Source organism: Phalaenopsis equestris, unplaced genomic scaffold, assembly GCF_001263595.1.
Source record: "Phalaenopsis equestris unplaced genomic scaffold, ASM126359v1 Scaffold211379, whole genome shotgun sequence".
Taxonomy (NCBI): Eukaryota; Viridiplantae; Streptophyta; class Magnoliopsida; order Asparagales; family Orchidaceae; genus Phalaenopsis; species Phalaenopsis equestris.
Window position 1 is genome coordinate 182312 of NW_018230385.1, and position 17461 is coordinate 199772.

The 17461-nt window shown below is 33.9% G+C and overlaps 1 protein-coding gene across 1 annotated transcript in view; it reads right to left on the reverse strand.

Moving 5' to 3' along the window:
• Positions 1–1974: 1974 nt before the first annotated feature.
• The window catches only part of LOC110036827 (heat shock 70 kDa protein 14-like), a 33757-nt gene continuing 18270 nt past the window's right edge, over positions 1975–17461 (reverse strand). The window contains exons 3-4 of the mRNA XM_020741361.1: positions 2533–3026; positions 1975–2208 (exon numbers count right to left, since the gene is read on the reverse strand). Coding sequence (XP_020597020.1) covers positions 1975–2208; positions 2533–3026 — 728 coding nt within the window. The remainder of the gene's footprint in view (positions 2209–2532; positions 3027–17461) is intronic.

A 17461-nucleotide genomic window follows, 5' to 3' on the forward strand; every position in this document is an offset into this window, starting at 1 on the left:
CTACAACCTGCATAAATGAAGGTAGCAAATCCCACATGGCCACCAAAGTTAAACTTAAAATGTACAAATTGTTGATGATTGACAATGATATTCCATCTGATTTCTTTTCTACAAAAAATCCAGATTTTATTATTGATATTAGCATAGTTACTGAATCCAGGGAATTTCTTGGTAAACTTTTGATGGTTTTTGTGAACCATAGGCTCTAGGATCACAATGCACCAAGGTTTATATTTATGGGTTAACTTTAAGACTCTTTTAAGGGAGAGGGGATTGGCAATTCCCCTAATGTTCCAACAAAGGATATTAATCATTTGTTTGTTGGATTGGTAATGAGGGTTGTGATCTTGACCTGGTTCTTCCTCTATGTAGATGGGGAGAACCAGATTTGAGATTGATTTTATTCTCACCCTGTTTAGATCCTCCCAGCTGTAATTTCTGAACTTCATTTGTTTGTTTTCTTTTTCTTCTAGCTGTTTGTACCTGCCAATCATCTTCAATTGCCTGTTGAATACCAGCAATGATCTGATCCTAAGGTGTCATGCTATGAATTTCTGACTGTTCTCCCCCTAAAGGGGAAGGAGAGGGTGTGACTATAGTGATTTCTTGAAATTCCTTTCTGATAATATTAGTAGAGGCAGTCCCATTGTTTCTGTTTGTAGGGGAACCTTCTGCTGGCTCATCTGAAGGTTCCACTGGTGAAGATTTTTCTTTAGTGATTGGGAGTGAATCTTTTTTTCTTTGAGTGTCATCCTGCATGTTGTTCAGCTGTGTATCTTTAGTAGAAATTTCTTTAGCTTGCAGTGCTATATTGCCTGTTTCCTTATAATCTTTACCAGTGTTTCTTTTAATTGGTGGATGTATTCTGTAGCATCTTTCCACTGTATGGCCAAACATTCTACAGTGTTGGCAGAAATAAGGCTTCTGTTCAGGGACAATATTCTGCCCAAAACCATCATTATCTAAGCCAATCCAGATTCTTTTCACTTCAGGGAGGGTGATGTCTCTTTCCACTTGTACTGATGTCTCTTTCCACTTGTATTCTGGCCAATGTTGTCCTGGCTTTGTTTTAAGTGGGTGCATCTACTTTCAAAGGTGTGCCTAGAGCTCTCCCTACGTTAAACAGTGCATTCAGCTTGAAGAAAGGAAGTGGAAGCCCAGGGAATTTGTACCAAATAGGATCCATTTTACAATTTTCATTGTAGTTCCAGCAATGATTACAGATTGCTTAGCAAAAAGTCTGGCATAGTCTTCCTCAGTAGTTAATTGGATGAGTAAATGCCTTCCATCCAACAGCCCTATCTTCCAATTACCAATAAATTTAAGTGATTCAAAGAAATTTCTAATCAGCTCCATTCTTGGGTGTCCCAATTGAAACTTCCTTATTAAGGTAAACTTCACATCTTCTTTTAGAGAGGTTATTTCTCTGTTGGTAAAGAACACAACAGTTTCTCCCTCCTTGGATCCAAGTGGATGGATGCAAGGGCAGCTTCCTTTTCCTGCAGCAGTTTCATGAAATTCCTGAGGGAAAACCAAATGATCCAAGTCCTGTAAAACATCAGTAGAGTTTCCAACAACCCCATCATAAGTTGCCTTGGTCCAAAGAGAGTCATTGGCAGCATCAATAGGTGTGGTCATGTCTCAACAGAGACCAGCAACTATAGAGCAGCCAAGGGGAGAACCAATGGAACAGTAAAATCCAGTAGCAAATACACTCGAAGATCCACCTCCACTTGGAGAAGAAGCCAGAAAGGAAACGACATCCACAAACAAACACCTTAGAGCACCTCTTCAGCCAGCAGCCTCCAAACTTCATCCCTGCAGTCAACAAAATTTCTACGATTATATTTGGTTATATTTAATTTTTCTATTTCTTTGCAATAATATGGTCATATATATATATATATATATATATACACACACACACACACACGGATCTAATACAATATTTTTTAGAAATCAATGACTAAATTTTCATACCGTATATGTGCTGATCTTGGGAGGCAGAAAATTATCATTGACACTGGCATATGTGATGTCAACCGAGAACGTATTTGATCTAATAAACGTAAGAGCCTTGACACTAGGAATAGGGTTCCCTTTGGGAAAAACAACTACACTTTGCTGAGCATCTAATGCTTCATTCTGCGAGTCATTATTTGAACCTTTCCATGACAGGGCAACTGTGAAGGGAAAACTCTCATGCACCTTCACAATAGAAGCAAAGAAACCAAATGAGCCCTTAAAGTGGAACAATTAGCAATTCACGTGAACATTGAACAGGTAAGAGAAGCATTGTTTAGAGATCATTGTATTTCTCAAGCAGACCATCAATAATTAAAAACTCTACAGCCAAACTGAGCAAACTATAAAAGAAATCACAAAGAAGACGAACAACAGAAAAATCTGAAACAATATGCAACTTGCAAAAACCTCCATCACCAGAAAATGTGAAAGTAACAAACACCCATGAGAATTACATAAAGAGGACAATTTCATTTTAATGGCCGCAAACTTATAAAAAGAAAGTACCTGAAACTCCCGAACTTTGAAGGTAGGGCTCAAAATTGCACATTGAAGGGCACAACCACGAGCAACACATTCACTAGCATTCAGTGTGCGCCTTGGCTCCTTGCCAAAGAACTCGGTCAAAATTTTAATAATAGCTGGTACACGAGATCCCGATCCAACAACCTCAACAGAATGAATGTTCTCCACCGTCAAACCAGCTTCCTGAAGAGCATTCACAAGAGGACCCTTAACACGCTCCAGTATCGAAGCACTAATCTTCTCAAACTCCTCTCTCTTAATAAACCCCCTAACATCTTTCTCATCCATCAAGCATTCAATATTCAATGGCGCTTCAGGGTTCGCACTAAGCATTTTCTTCAGCTTCTCGCACGCTGCACTGAGCCTAAGGCGCGCACGAGCATTCTGAAAAACATCAATTTTATATTCATCCTTGAACTTGGCAGCAAAGTATTTGAACAGAACATCATCAAAATCCCTGCCACCCAGAGATCGATCTTTTAGAAATCAAACTGACCCAATATTTTTAATGAAAGAACATTATATCTATCCCGGAGGATAAACACAAGACTTGAAGATGAGGCTCGATCAAATAAATTAAGAAATATATGACATTAAATATATGTTGTTTGGTCTGCGAAACCATTTTATTTGCCGACAATTTACCATATTTAATATGAAGAATTAAATAGGGTTTATTTTAAGTTGGGTTCAGACAAGTTTCCTATAAGGGCAAGCCCCTATAGTTATTTACATCTTAGATAACTGAAGTCACCTAAGAAAATTATCAATAAAAATCAAGAAATATTATCTTTAAAGAAGTCAAAGGATAGGACTTCTCAACAATATTGGATAAAGAGGTGTGAAGAGGGATAGGTTCAAATTTGGAACATTTATTGTAGAATGCAAATGAGTAAGAACTAGGGGATGTCATGGATCCAAAGGAGAACCTTAGTGACTTCCCAGTCCATCCTATTGTTGGGCTTCAGTTTTAAGAAGAAATTATTTGAATGTTTCATCCTACCAATTTTATTAGTGAAGACTTACATTTGTGTGAAACGATCACACAAATAGCCTGGAAGATGTGAGGATTTAGGTCGAGACGAATGAGAACCTCAGAATCCTAAGACGAGTTTGGGCTTAGATTGTACAACAAAGCTGGACAAAGGCCTAAACATAAGGTGAGGATTTATGTTGCATAAGCAGACAACCTTGAAATCCTATGGCTTGTTGTTTTAGTTTTAAGGAAGGAAATTGGTTTAGCTGTGGAAGTGGTTTAGCTGTGGAAGACATGCTGTGGAAGACATGTTTTGCTGTTAAAGATGGTCGTGATGCCCATAGTGCTAGCTCAAATCTCCTTGCCGTGATGAGTTTAAGTTTTCTAAGATGTCAAGTTACCGTAGGTTACCTCCTCCGAGAGATTCCCGATCATCCGATAGAGTCGTCTTAATTTATTTGTAGTTGTTATTTTGTGTTATGTTTGTGATTAAATTTTGATTTGTCTTATAATTTAAAAGTTGTGGCGGTAAATTTTATCTTGATTGATTTTAGTTTTGGTTTTCATGCAGGGTGACATCGTTGTTTAACATGCAGGTTTTGTAAGCATAAAAAGTACAGTATGACCGTACAAGAAAGACGACACTGTAAACTATAAAAAGGGTACCTGACGAGTCTTCTCGTTCCACCACCTGAAACACAAAATGCATGTGAGAGCACTTTATATAAAGTGAAAAAGTAATGTTTTAGTGATCTACCCAACCCTAGGTCATATCTTGGTGGGTCCATATTAATTTGATTAAGGATGATTTTTGTTAAGCAAAACATATTAAGTTTAGTAGACCTCCAAGGTATCGAATAGATCTGCAGAAAGAAGTAGGTCCATGCTTCCCTCTCATTGGTTGGTGAAAAGTCTCTAGATCTTTTTAAACTTATTATTTTTCCTAATAACCCATCCTCTAAATACATTTAATGCTCAATGAACATTGATATTTCAATTATCCCTAGGAGTAAGGATAATTATTACATCTAATTCAATTTATGAATTATGCATGTGAAGACCCTTAAAGGGGCAAGTTTGTGTTATTATGACACTTAGCTAATTTTGGTTTTAACTTGGGCTTGTAGTGTTTCAAAGGTGTTCAATTTTTATTCACTTTTCTAATCCTCATTTAATCAAATTTGATTTAGCTTAGGTCACTATTAAGCCCTTAAGCCCTATGTTTTAGTCATTTTGAAAGAGACTAAATTTTAAGTAATAATAATTCATCATCAAAACACTTGAATGTCACTTGAACACCAGATAGGGGTATTCAATTAGTGAGTTATTAACACCCAAAACTATACCCCTAAGTCTAGGATTATTTAATTTGGTAGACTCCCAAATTTAAATCATCTAAGAAATTTCAGATTTATCTTTTAATTGGAAGAAGTGAGATTGGTTTCTACCAATTAATCCTTTGTCTTCAATCATCCAAATATGTTAATTAAGATCAAAGGTTGCCCATTTCACTTTCTTTAATTAAGCATAAATGTTAATTAAATCTAAGTTTCTAAAATTACACTTTTGCCCCTAAGGCTCTAATACTTCATAATTCATCAAATTTAATTCAAATGACTTTGGAATTTGCATCCCACCTCACTCATGGGTCAATTAAGACATCAGAGGAGAAAATGTGATTTTTCAACTTTTTATTTAATATACATATTTATTTTTATGCAAAAATAGGATTTTTTAAAGAAATTTCCATAAGATAACCAAGGCATAGCCTAATCATTTAAAATTTTTACTGGAGGTAGATTTAGGCCAAAGGAACAGTTAGACAAAATTTCATGATCTTTTGAGTCTAATTTTAATTATTAGAATGATTTCAAGTGCTGGAGTATTTATTAATTATAAAATATTTTAAATGTGGAAAGTTAATATTTTATATTTTTATTTAAATATCTTTGAGGTCAAGGAACCTAGAGAAATAAATTTAAAATTTTTATGATTTTTCTTTGAATTTTTAGAATTATTTTAGTGAAAATTCATTTTTAACCTTTAAAAATTATTTTAAGCTTCAAAATTCAATATCTTCACTTAGAAAATCAAAAAAAATATTCCAGTTGTTCCTAAGTGCTTAGAAAATAATTTAGAACATTTCCATGAATTTTATTATTTTTGTGATTTTTATTATTTTTTAATTATTTAAATATTAAAGAAAGGCTTAAAAATTGACTTTTTTTTTAATTACAATTTTATTTTTAGAAGATTCATCTAATTATAGAGAACTCCAAAAACTAATTTTTATAAGTTTTTGAGTTATATTTTAATTGTTAAAAATCATTTTAGTGTTAAAAATTACATTTAACTTAGAAAATTAATTTAAGTTATCAAATGAGCTCCAAATATTTTGAAATTTTTATGGGGAGTTCTCTGAACTTCAAATTATAATAGAGATTAAAAACAAAGTCATTTAGATGTTTATATTTCCCAAATTAGTTTTCTTTGTGTTTTATGGTTTACTAAAAGTTAAGTGTATTCTTAATGACTTAGCCCATGAAATATTTTCCAAAGGGATCTCTAGTCACAATAACCCTTCCAAAATTTTCTTGGATTTTTCTAAATAACATACTAATTATTACAATAAATTTATTCAAGTAGTAGACATAAATTTGAAAAATATGGATCTTTGTCTAGAGATATTCTCTGACTTTGGAAAAATCAAAGAATATTCACTAATATAGAGGCGATAACATGCCAAAATTTCAAGACATTGTGAAATGTCTACATGAATGGAAAATTAAAAGACTCAAAATAGTGTTTAATTAATTAAAAATAAAATATAAATTATATAAACTTTAAATTACTTCCACGTTGTTCTCCTTATTTCACTGAGCAATAGCGTATTTTTATTTTATTTTTGTAATTTTTCTACACCAAGATATGAATTTTTGAAGTTAGGGATTATTTTCTGATTTATTTAATTTCCTATGTATCTATTTAAATGCGCAGTGCCACCTCATCCTAGAAAGCTCCAAACGACGATGCAGAGCGCTCCTATTTGTCGTGCTTTCAACCTTGGCATGCCACGCGGCCCGTTGTTCACGCCCCGAGAGTTCATCCGGCTAGATCTCATTAGTTAATGAGATAAACGAACGATAATATGGCTCCCTGTCATCGTCCCCAAACAGGCTAACCTGAGAACCTTCCAAACTAAAACCTTAAGATCTCCCTCTAAACTTAATCAATTCTCGGGGAGTTTGATCCTATGGACTCGTCTAAGTGTGACAAACACATCCATGTGGTAAACATACCACTAAATTAATTCTAATTAAATGGAGAATCAAAATAAGAATCAAAATAGGAGAATCAAAATAGGCTCGGGAAGAGAGGAAGTTCAGTACCTTTGCTTTGAGAAGGGAAGCTTCAATCTGAGGTGCTTGACACATTCGTGGATGTCCAAGGAGGCTATGGATTCAGCCTCTGGTCGTGGTGAAAGGTCTAGACTCAAATTCCATCAAGGCCTGATTTGGGTATTGGTCTTGAGCTATCTTAGAGGCTCAGTATGAGGGGGATTTGATAGAGCTTTATCTTATTTCAGTAAAGTGATGGTGTGGGTGAGTTTAATTTGTATTTGGTGCATTATGGAGGTGTGTTGGAGAATGTCTTGTTTTCGACAAGGATTTGAGCTCAAAAATTGAACATCGACAAGAGGAATTAGGGCAATGGAGTGGTTGGGTTGCACTGTAGAGGTGTCAAGGAAGCTCAGGGAGTGATTTAAGAGGGTATCCTTAAAAAATTTTCAGCACACCTTTTATGGCCATGGAGGTGGAGGTTTTATAATTTTATAAAAATGGCTATAAAAATGGCTTAGGGTGGCTCTATGGGCCAATTGAGGGGTGTAAAATTATGCTTAGGTGGAGGGCAGAGAAGCTTTAAATGTAAAATGGAATGAGGTGGCATGAAGGTTTGAATTGGGTTTAAGTTTTGGGTGATGGCTTACGGTTTGTCTCCTCCAGTGACTAGGCCAGTCGGTAAGGCTAGGGGAGGTGTCCAGGAGGTCAGGTGAGCTAAGGGAATCTGTCACAACCATTAATTTGGGGAGGTTTTAGTTTCGGCAAAAATCCCTTAGGCTTAAGCATTTTTGGAAGTAAATCCTTTGATTTGGGGATTCTATGGTCCATGGCTCATTTGGGAGGTTCCATGGTGTTTAGCTAGGTCAATAAAGTCCAAATTTCTGTTGTGGTGGTTTTTGGTTGGCAAATTTGGCTAGATTGGGTCAACTTTTGATTAAGGGGTCCATGTAGGTCAATTTGGCTAAAGCTTGGGTTTGGGCTAGGCTAGCCATGACCTTGAGCTCAATTTATTGATCAACATTGTGTAGATGATTGTAATGAGCATTTTTGGTGCATTTTTGGTGAAGGAATTGTAATGAGCATTTTTGGTGAAGGATTGAAGTGATTTTGAGTTCAATTGGGGGTTCAATTTGAGGGATTTTGCAATTTTTGTCACTTTCGGCATGTTGGGCTAGACTTGAATCTATATTGGGCTAGGCTTGGGCTAAGTCCAAATTGATAGTTTAGAATGGTCAGTAGAAATGTCATGAAGAGTTTTCAACATAAATTGGGTGTCAATTTTGGGGCTAACGCAATCAATTTTGTGCAATTTTGAGACATCACCAATTTAAAATAAAATTGAGGCTTTTTGGACTTAGCTCAAAATTAATTGAAATTAAAGGTTAATTTTGATGTGTAGGAGTGTTATTAAGAGTTTTAAACATAAATTGTGGTAAATTGAGTAGGCTATAATTTCAATTTAGTGAGAGTAAGTCATATGGCCAAAATTGGGGGTTAGATTTAGATCAAAATTGGGCTCAAAGCATGAGCCAATTGAGCTTGGATTTTGTTTATATTGGTCATATGGAAGGTGAATTTGAGTTTAGAATTGAAACTGGGGGAAATTGGGACCAAATTAATGGAAATTTGAGGTGAATTTAGGGAAATTGGGTCTTTAAAGGCAATCTGGGGGTTTTGGTCAAAATGGTCAAATTGTTTAAACTGGGTCATGTGGTAGTTGAGAAAAATGAAAATGGGAATATTTTGAAGGTTTTGGAAATTTTTTAGAGTTTTTGGAATTTTTGAAATTTTGGGCTGAGGGGCATTTTGGTAATTTGCCAATTTTTTTTTGATGATTTTGAGTAATTTTGATGTTTTTAAAAGCTTGGAAATGATTTTTTGAACAAATTTGGGTATTTTGGGTAAATTTGGGAATTTTGGCCAAATTTAGGGTTTCAAGGGTACTTAGGTAATTTGGGGGAGTTTAGTAGAAAAAAATCAAGTTGAGTATTTTTGGTAGAATTGGGGAGCTAACCATCATAAATGAGCCATGGACCAATGGAAACCCCATTTCGATCCTCTATGTATTGGTCTTAGCTAAACCTTAGCCTAGGGCCAGTAGGTTTAGGGTACCATCTACATGGGTCTCCCAAAGGATTAAGGGATCAAAGTCAAGAAATTTTTGGTTTGTATTTCTAAGTGAGGTGAGTATTTTAGCTCTAGATCAACACCCAGGGTCAACCCTAAGTTCAAGCAGCCCTATGGGAACTCTTGGAAACTCTCATTGGGATCCCCCATAGTGACAGCACCTTCTAAGTGCTAGAGGTTAGGACCACTATGTGGAAGTTTAAGTTAAGTAAAGAGGAGTTTAGAATTTCTAATGGTGAGGGTTTCTTTTCTAGTTTTCTAGAAATAGTCAACAGGAATGTCTTATGGCTTTATGGCTAGCAGGAATGTCTTATGGCTAGACCCTAGGCTACTAAAGAGGAAAAACTAGACCTCAACCAAAAGTGAGGTCAAAAGAAGGAAAGAAAAAGTTATTTTGAAATGGAGTAAACTAAATTTTATTTATTCTTAAGGAACTATATTTTTAAAAAATTAATTTAACATGGTCTGGGGTATTAAGATTTAACTTTAAATGACTAAACTTTTGTTTAATAGTATTATAGTAAATTTGCGTAAAGAATTTTTAATAATGAAGGTTAATTCTAAATTTGAAGATATTTGGTATGATAAGATAAGACTATGATTTTATATCTAAAGTGAAGGAAATTGCATTTTTGAAGGGTTAAGAATTTTAGAGTTTCATGTAAGATGAAAGAAATGAGACTTTAAGAAAAATCAAAAACTAATATGAATTAATAAAGTAAAGAAAGTTATAAGTTTTGACATTAACAAGAGGATAGTGAAGTTCAAAATCATTAAAAGTTATCCAGTTATAGTAATCCTCACTTGAAAAAGAAAAAGAAAAAGAAAAGAAAGGATTGTAAAGATCCAAAAAGAAAAGAACAAAAAGAAGAAGGAATGAAAAAAAATATAAGTGATGACAAGCTTGAGGAAACGCCTAATAAAAAATTGGCTTAAGGTGAATCAACTTAAGAAAAAAGCCTTATTAAATTTTCTAAACTTATATTGGATTATTAGTGGCATTCCTAGTGAAGTTTTCAAGAAGTTCTTTTTCATATGAATGTTCTAAATATCTTTAATATGACAAATTTCAATTCTTCTTAAAATTAATAGAGATTCAAAAGTCATAAATTTGATTACTAAGTATTCCTAGACTTAAAATTTGAATCTAAGTTATTAAGGAAATTTTCTTAAATTTTGTTATTCTATTTATTAAACTAAAGTATAAAAGTTATAATTTAATCTCTATCCTAAACCATATAATGAAAGTGTCACTTGAGGATAAGTAACTATTAACTTCGGGAAATTTTGATACACTGAAATAATATAATATTTTAAGTACCTATTTTAAGCTTATTTTTTGTGATGTTACAATTTAAAGAAGGGTATTTTTGCGTTTTTGTTGGAAATATATTATTTTTAGGCATTTGGAGCAAAAGTGGCAAGAATGTCGAAATTTGCAGCAAAAAGAGACAAATTTAGATTTTGGCGCATGATGTGCTAAAATCCGGAGTGCTGGCGCATGATGCGCTAGATCGGCACATGATGCGCTAGATCGGCGCATGATGCGCCAGGGGTGACTTTTTCAAATAAAGGCGGTTTGAGGCATATTTTGTGCAAATTTTCAAAGGGACACTTGTTCTACACAACCCTTGGAGTGATATAATGTATCTAGAGACTTTGCAAGGTTCTTTTACGAAGGGATATCACTCTTGGATCAAATGACGCATCTTTTGAATTCAAAAGAGTTCACTTTTAGAGGGATTTTTGGTGGGATTTTTGAATTCTTTTCAAAATGAGGTAGCCCAAAATAAAAGAGAAGACTTGAAAAACTTTTAGGTGGGATCAAAAGAGGTTTTGGTGGGTAGCGTAAGAGTTAGAGGGAGAGATGAGGATATTTTCTTCTAGGTTTCTAAGAGGAGAGGGAATGTGAGAGATTTCTTCTTCATTAAATTTCCAAGAGAGAATTGGGAGTGTTTACACAGACAGAAAGGCTTAGAGAGAACTTCTAGGGATTTGCTTGGGAAGGATTGTGAGATAAACTGTATTTTTATTTCTTTTATTTTATAAACTAGTGTTTATTTGTGAAATTCATGTTTTATCGTATTCTTCTCATGAATTCTGAGTAGTCTTCCTTATACTTCTCCCTTTTTTGAAGATAAGGATTGGTGAATAACATATTTTATTTTCTACGATTTTAAATGTTAATAATTTGTGACGATTTGAACTCTGATTCTTATTTTACTTTCAATCTGGCTAATTGAAATGTTAAAATTTGTTGAGAGACATATATTCTTAAGTAAGATATGTTTTCTACAACATAAGAAGAATCACATTTGATCTCATGGGAGAGTATGTCATCCATGACACTGGGTGCAAATAAATAGAGAAATACGCTTTTGTTGGACACAGAATTGGAGATTTTAAGGTGACAGATTAAAACCCCCAATTTGGTTCAATTGATTGGAAACTAATGCGAGATTGTTAGCTCTATGAGGAGCGGGTAGTGGGAGCTCTGGAGTGGCAGCCAGTATCTTCCCAGCCTAACCACGAAATTAGGGACGAAAATCTGAATTAATCAATGTTCTTTATGCACTCGAAAGAGGGTAAAGAAAGGATTGCTCCTATTTGACACAAAATAATTTTTATTTATATTTTCAAATGATTTCAATTTCTTCAAAAACCACATACTCATTGTAAGTGGGAAGGATGCTTTCTTAAATTTGAACTTTTCTTCACAACAAAAATTTTGTTTAATTTTTGCAATTTTATTTCTGAAAGTTTAGTATTTTTTTTAGTTTAATTTTTATAATCTTAGATCTGCATTTTAATTAGCATTCACCTGAGTAGTCAATTTTCAAATTTTGTACTTTACTTTTAACTTTTGTTTTTATTATAAAATAATTTCCAAAAGTTACTTTAAGATTTTCCAAGTTCCTTGTGGATTCGATATATGGGACTCCACTAAAGCCCTTTACTACTTGCACGATACGTATACTTGCGTTGATATTTAGGAGAGATTTGGAAGTTTAGAAAAGAGTTTTAAAGGATAATTTATATTTATAAAAAGTGTTTTGTTTGGATTATATTGCATATTTATTATTAATCTGCCTGCATCAAATTTTCTGGCGTCGTTAAGTGGTGTCAACTTCATAAATATTTGTATATACAAATCTCCTGTGTCAGGCATCCTAATCTCGAATCTTCGAGATCAATTTTAAGACCACCTTAAATGGAGCAAGGAATTTGATTCTCCATACATTTTCTTTGAGATAGGTTTAATACCACCTTAAATGGAGTAAGGCATCCTATTCTCAATCTTTGAGATTGGTTTTATTGTCACCTTAAATGAAGTAAGGCATCTGATTCTCTATACATTTTCTTTAAGATAGGTTTAAGACCACCTTAAATGGAGTAATGCATCCTATTCTCAATCTTCGAGATTTGTTTTAAGGTCACCTTAAATGGAGCAAGGCATCTAATTCTCTACACATTTTCTTCCAGATAAGTTTAAGACCACCTTAAATGAAGTAGGGCATCTGATTATCTACACATTTTCTTTGGAGATAGGTATGAGGCCACCTTAAATGGAGTAAGGAATCCTATTCTCATATTTCAAAATCACTATGAGACAACCTTAATTTGAGTAAGGCATACAACACTCTTCTTGGAGTTGATATCTAAATTTCAATTCCCATCTCAAGGTCGGTATCTAAATTCCGATTCTCTTTTTAGGGTAAGTACCTAATTTTTTATTCCCATCCTCCCAAACTATTGTAGTCAAAATCAAAGTCTTCTAGCAATCAAATTGAAATTGAATCTTAATTTTGACCGTCATGGGTCATTTTCAGAATTCCTTTCCTTTTAATCCCCAGCGAGAGTTCTGAATCATTAATTTTTATCGAGTGTTCACTTGATATTTCTCTAGTGAAAACAACTGTCACTCAATTCTACACTTTGTTATATGGTTTTTGACTTAGAAGTCTGGGTTGGTTTAGTTGACCTCATCGGTCAACTCCAATACGTGTGGTGTGCTTGCCCAAAACACCCCTCCTATTGGGGGTCCATTTGTTGACCTCACTTTTGGTTGAGGTCTAGTATTTCCTCTTCAGTAGCCTATGGTCTAGCCATAGGACTTTTTTATTGACTATTCTTAAATACTAGAGAGGAACCCTCACGATAAGATTTCAAACTCTTATTTGCTCAACTTGAAGTTCCACATATTGGTCCTAACCTCTAGCACTTAATAGGTGGGGTCAATGTGAGGGAGCTCAGGATGAGTCCCCATAAAGCTATTTAGCTTTAGAGTCAGCCCTCTGGAGGTGTGGTCTTGGTTGCTATCACTTAAACACTTGCACATTACATTTCCACAAACTACCTTAAGCCCAAGCCTACCTAACTTTGACCCCTTAACCATTTGGAAACTCATGTCGATGGTCCCCTAAACCCATTAGCCCTAGGCTAGGGTTTAGCTAAGACCAGGACATGAAGGACCCAAATTAGGGAATTCTATTAGTCCATGGTTCATCTGGGGTGATTGACACCCCAATTTTACCAAAATACCCATTTTAGCCCTTTGCTCCAAAATCTACCCAAATTACCCTTGACACCCTTTAATTGACCAAAAATCCCAAAATTGCCCAAATACTAAAATATGTTAAAAAAATATCTCAAACCATTTGAAACCACCCAAATTGCCCAAAACTCCCTAAAATTTTCAAAATTACCAAAATACCCCTCATTTTGCCAAAATTACCAAAATACCCTTGATGACTCAAAATATCCAAAAACCATCAAAATCACTTTAAATGTGCCCAAAATTAATTTGAAACACTCAATTGAGCTCAATTTGAAAATTTTTGACCAAAAAACACCAAATTGGTTTTAATGGCCCAACTACCCCAATTCACCCCCATGTCCACCAATTTGATCCCAATTTCCCTCAATTTCAATTCTAGATCCCAATTTCCCTCAATTTCAATTCTAAACTCAAATTCATAATTCCAAACCTTGATTTAAACCAAATAAAGCTCAATTGACCAACATTGGAATCTAATTTCAACCCAAATCAAAAAGCTCCAATTTGACCCAAAATCAAAATCTCACTCAATTGAACCGCAAATCTATCCAATTGCCCCAATTTTGGATCATAAACTTTTCAAAACATTTCCCCACATCAATTTGAATCTTCAATTGGCCATGGTCAAGCCTCAATTTCACTCCAAGCTAACTTGCTCCAGAACCCCAAATTTTTCCCCAAATTGGCCATGTCCCCAAATTCAACCAAATTGAACTTCCTAACCCCAAAATTTCTACTCAATTGATATCTAAAACTCTTCATGACAATATTGAGGACCATTTTAAACTTTCAATCTTTAAACCATCAATTAGGCCTTAGCCAAACGCTAGGCCAACTTAAACCCAAGTATAACCTAAATGCCCAAAATTGTCCAAGTGTCCAAATTCGTTCAAATTGACCCTTGAAATTAATTCAAAATCACTCCAAATCTTTTCTAAACTCTTTGTGAGAATCATATACACCAAGTTTCTCAATAAATTGAGACTAATGTCATGGCTAGCACAACCTAGACACAAATTCAAGCCGATTTGATCCAAATTGAACCCATGCACCAATATTGACCAAGCCATGCCAAATTGATCAAGCCAAGGCCTTTATAACCACCTTCTAGACCCAAATGACTAGTCTAGACCCACCTTGCTTGCCCTATCAGAGCCATTGACCAATGGTCACTTGATTTAAGGGATCTTATTATTTTTTGGCCTAAACCAAAATATACTTGCCATTATGTCATACCATTAGGATTTAATCATAATTAACCCTCCACCTGGCTCACCTGGCTGCCTGACCATCTCCTCTGCCCTGGCCAGTTAGCCTAGTGGCAAGAAAACCCTAAAACCAAGAGCCACACCCCCTTGAATCAAAACCCATTACACCCATCCAATGCGCCCAACCCTGATTGGCGTTTAGCACTTTGCAGCCCTCCACCTCGACACCATAACACACCTAAATTGAAGCCCTAACAACCAACTTAAGCCATTGTATTTAAACCCCTCTTCCATTTCCAAAAATAAGAGAAAGCCAATTTCCTTGGGGAGACTCTGCCCAATTTGTTCCAAAAACTCTCCAAGTACTCCTAAGCACAAGTGCACCATTTTCCCATTCTGGATTCCTCTGTGAGAGCTCAATTTTTAGTTAAAAATTCAAGGAAGACTAGGACAGATTTCCCCACAGCTCTACACTCCACCAAACATTAATTAATTGTGCACACACCATCCCCTGAGTGAGAGGAGTTGATTCCCCACAAAAGCCCTATCATAGAGAGCCCCTGACATAGACTTTGATCAACACATAAAATCCACTTTGATCGAAATCATACCTAAAGAATTCACCATAGCCCAAGAATTCATCTAGAGGTTTTTTGGACTCATTCAAAGCTACTACAATCATCCGATTGAGGCCTCCCCTCTCAGAAAAAGGTATTGAACATTAACCCTAAACTCAACTTCATTTGATTCTCCATACGTATTTATTGTTTTTCATGCTTGATCAACCGTATTAATTGGTGTGTCTTGAGTAGATGAAGGTGTAGGAACAAACCCAAAGTGATTTGGTTGAGTCTAGCTTGAGATCTTATGGTTTTAGTGTAAATATTTAACATGTTAGGTCATTTGGGGATGATGAACAGATGTCGTCCGATCGCTCATTTATTTAATGAACGGTCGTGATGGAGTCGGACGAGTGGATAGAATGAAAAGGTGGGCTGACGAGGCGGCTACGTGGCTGACGATGTCGAATAGCTGAGCGCTGCACGAAGACTTCGAAGCGGACGAGGATGAGATGGTGTCGCGTGGATAAGTAAAAAAATATGGATTTATTTGATTTGTTTAAGTTTCAGATCTTTAAAAATTCATATCTTTTCATAAAAAAATCTAAAAAATAAATTAAAAAAACCCTATTGCTCAGTAAACAGAAGAGAATAATGTGAAAAAAAAATCAAAATTATTTGCTTACTCTTCGAGTTTAAATTAATTACATGGCCTCTTTGTTAATTTAATTCAATATGACTAAGCATTGCTCACCATAACTTGAAATTTTGAGGGTTTATTTCTCAAGACAAATGTTATGCTCTCTTATATTTTCAAGGTCAGAGGAGATATCTGTGCCTCTACCCTAATTTTAAAACTTAGATGGCTATTTTGGCTTAAATTAATTATATATATTTAATTATCACTTGAAAAATTATGGGATAAATTTTAGTAGGTTTCTCATGGTTGGAGAAATTTAGAAAAAATATTATGTTGGTTTGAATAATTTTGTACATTTTTGTATTTAATTAAGTTTGTATATCTTGTACTAATTTAAGTAAACTAAATATTATTCAAAAAATGACAAAATCAATTTCAAATTGTGCTTAAAAATCATGTTTATCCACTGTAAAAATTTTAAAATTATTTGATTAAGTTGAAGCACTAAAGATTATTTTTAAAGAGACATAGTATTTTTGTACATAAATAATTGTATTAAATTAAATACACTTAGGAAAATTATGAAAAGTGGTTTTCTGAGTTCCTTGTGATCAGAAACACTTAGGAAAAATAGAAGTCATTTTTTATAAATACTTGATTTTTTACCTATATTTTGAATTAAAAATAATTAAATATAGTTAAAAGTTCTAAAAATACAAAATATTTCCAAATGTGCCTAATTTCTTTCTGATCACTTAAGACTCATTAAAAATATTTTTGCTAATTTTTCTAAGTTAAAAATAAATTTCTAAAGGCTTAAAATGTAGTTTTTAATTTTCTCAATAAAATAATTCTAATAAAGAAATTAAAAATCATAAAAATATAAAATTTATTTCTCTGAGTTCTCTGGGCTCATAGAGGCTTAATAAAAATAAAAATATATAATTTTTGTAATGAAAACATATTTTCCGATTAATTAAATCACAAAAAATTAATAAATATTTAGAAAAATTAAATTAAAATTTAATTTTGAAAATCATTGAATTTTGCCTAACGTGTTCTCTTTGACCTAGGATAACCTCTAATAATATTTCCATAAATTAAAAAAAATTACTTTGATTAATTAAATAAATAATAATTGAAAATCTTATGTTTCTTGGTTAAAATAATTAAATAAATTAAAATGTGAAAACCACATTTTGTCCTTTGATGTTTTAACTGCTCTATGGATAGGGTACTCAAAATTTGCTAAAGTCATTAGAATTTTGCTTAATGAGTTATGAGGTGAAGTGCCCAAAGGGTAAAGTGGTAATTTTAGATTTTGGTGCCTGATTTAAAATTTAAGATTATTCAAAGGGAAAATGTGTAATTTTAATCCTGATAAATATGTTTGGATGATTTAAACATAATGGGTAAAAGGTAGATACCAACTTACCACCTTTCCATAATAAGAGGAAAGTTATAAATTGCTAAATCATCAAGATTTGAAAATTAATCAAAA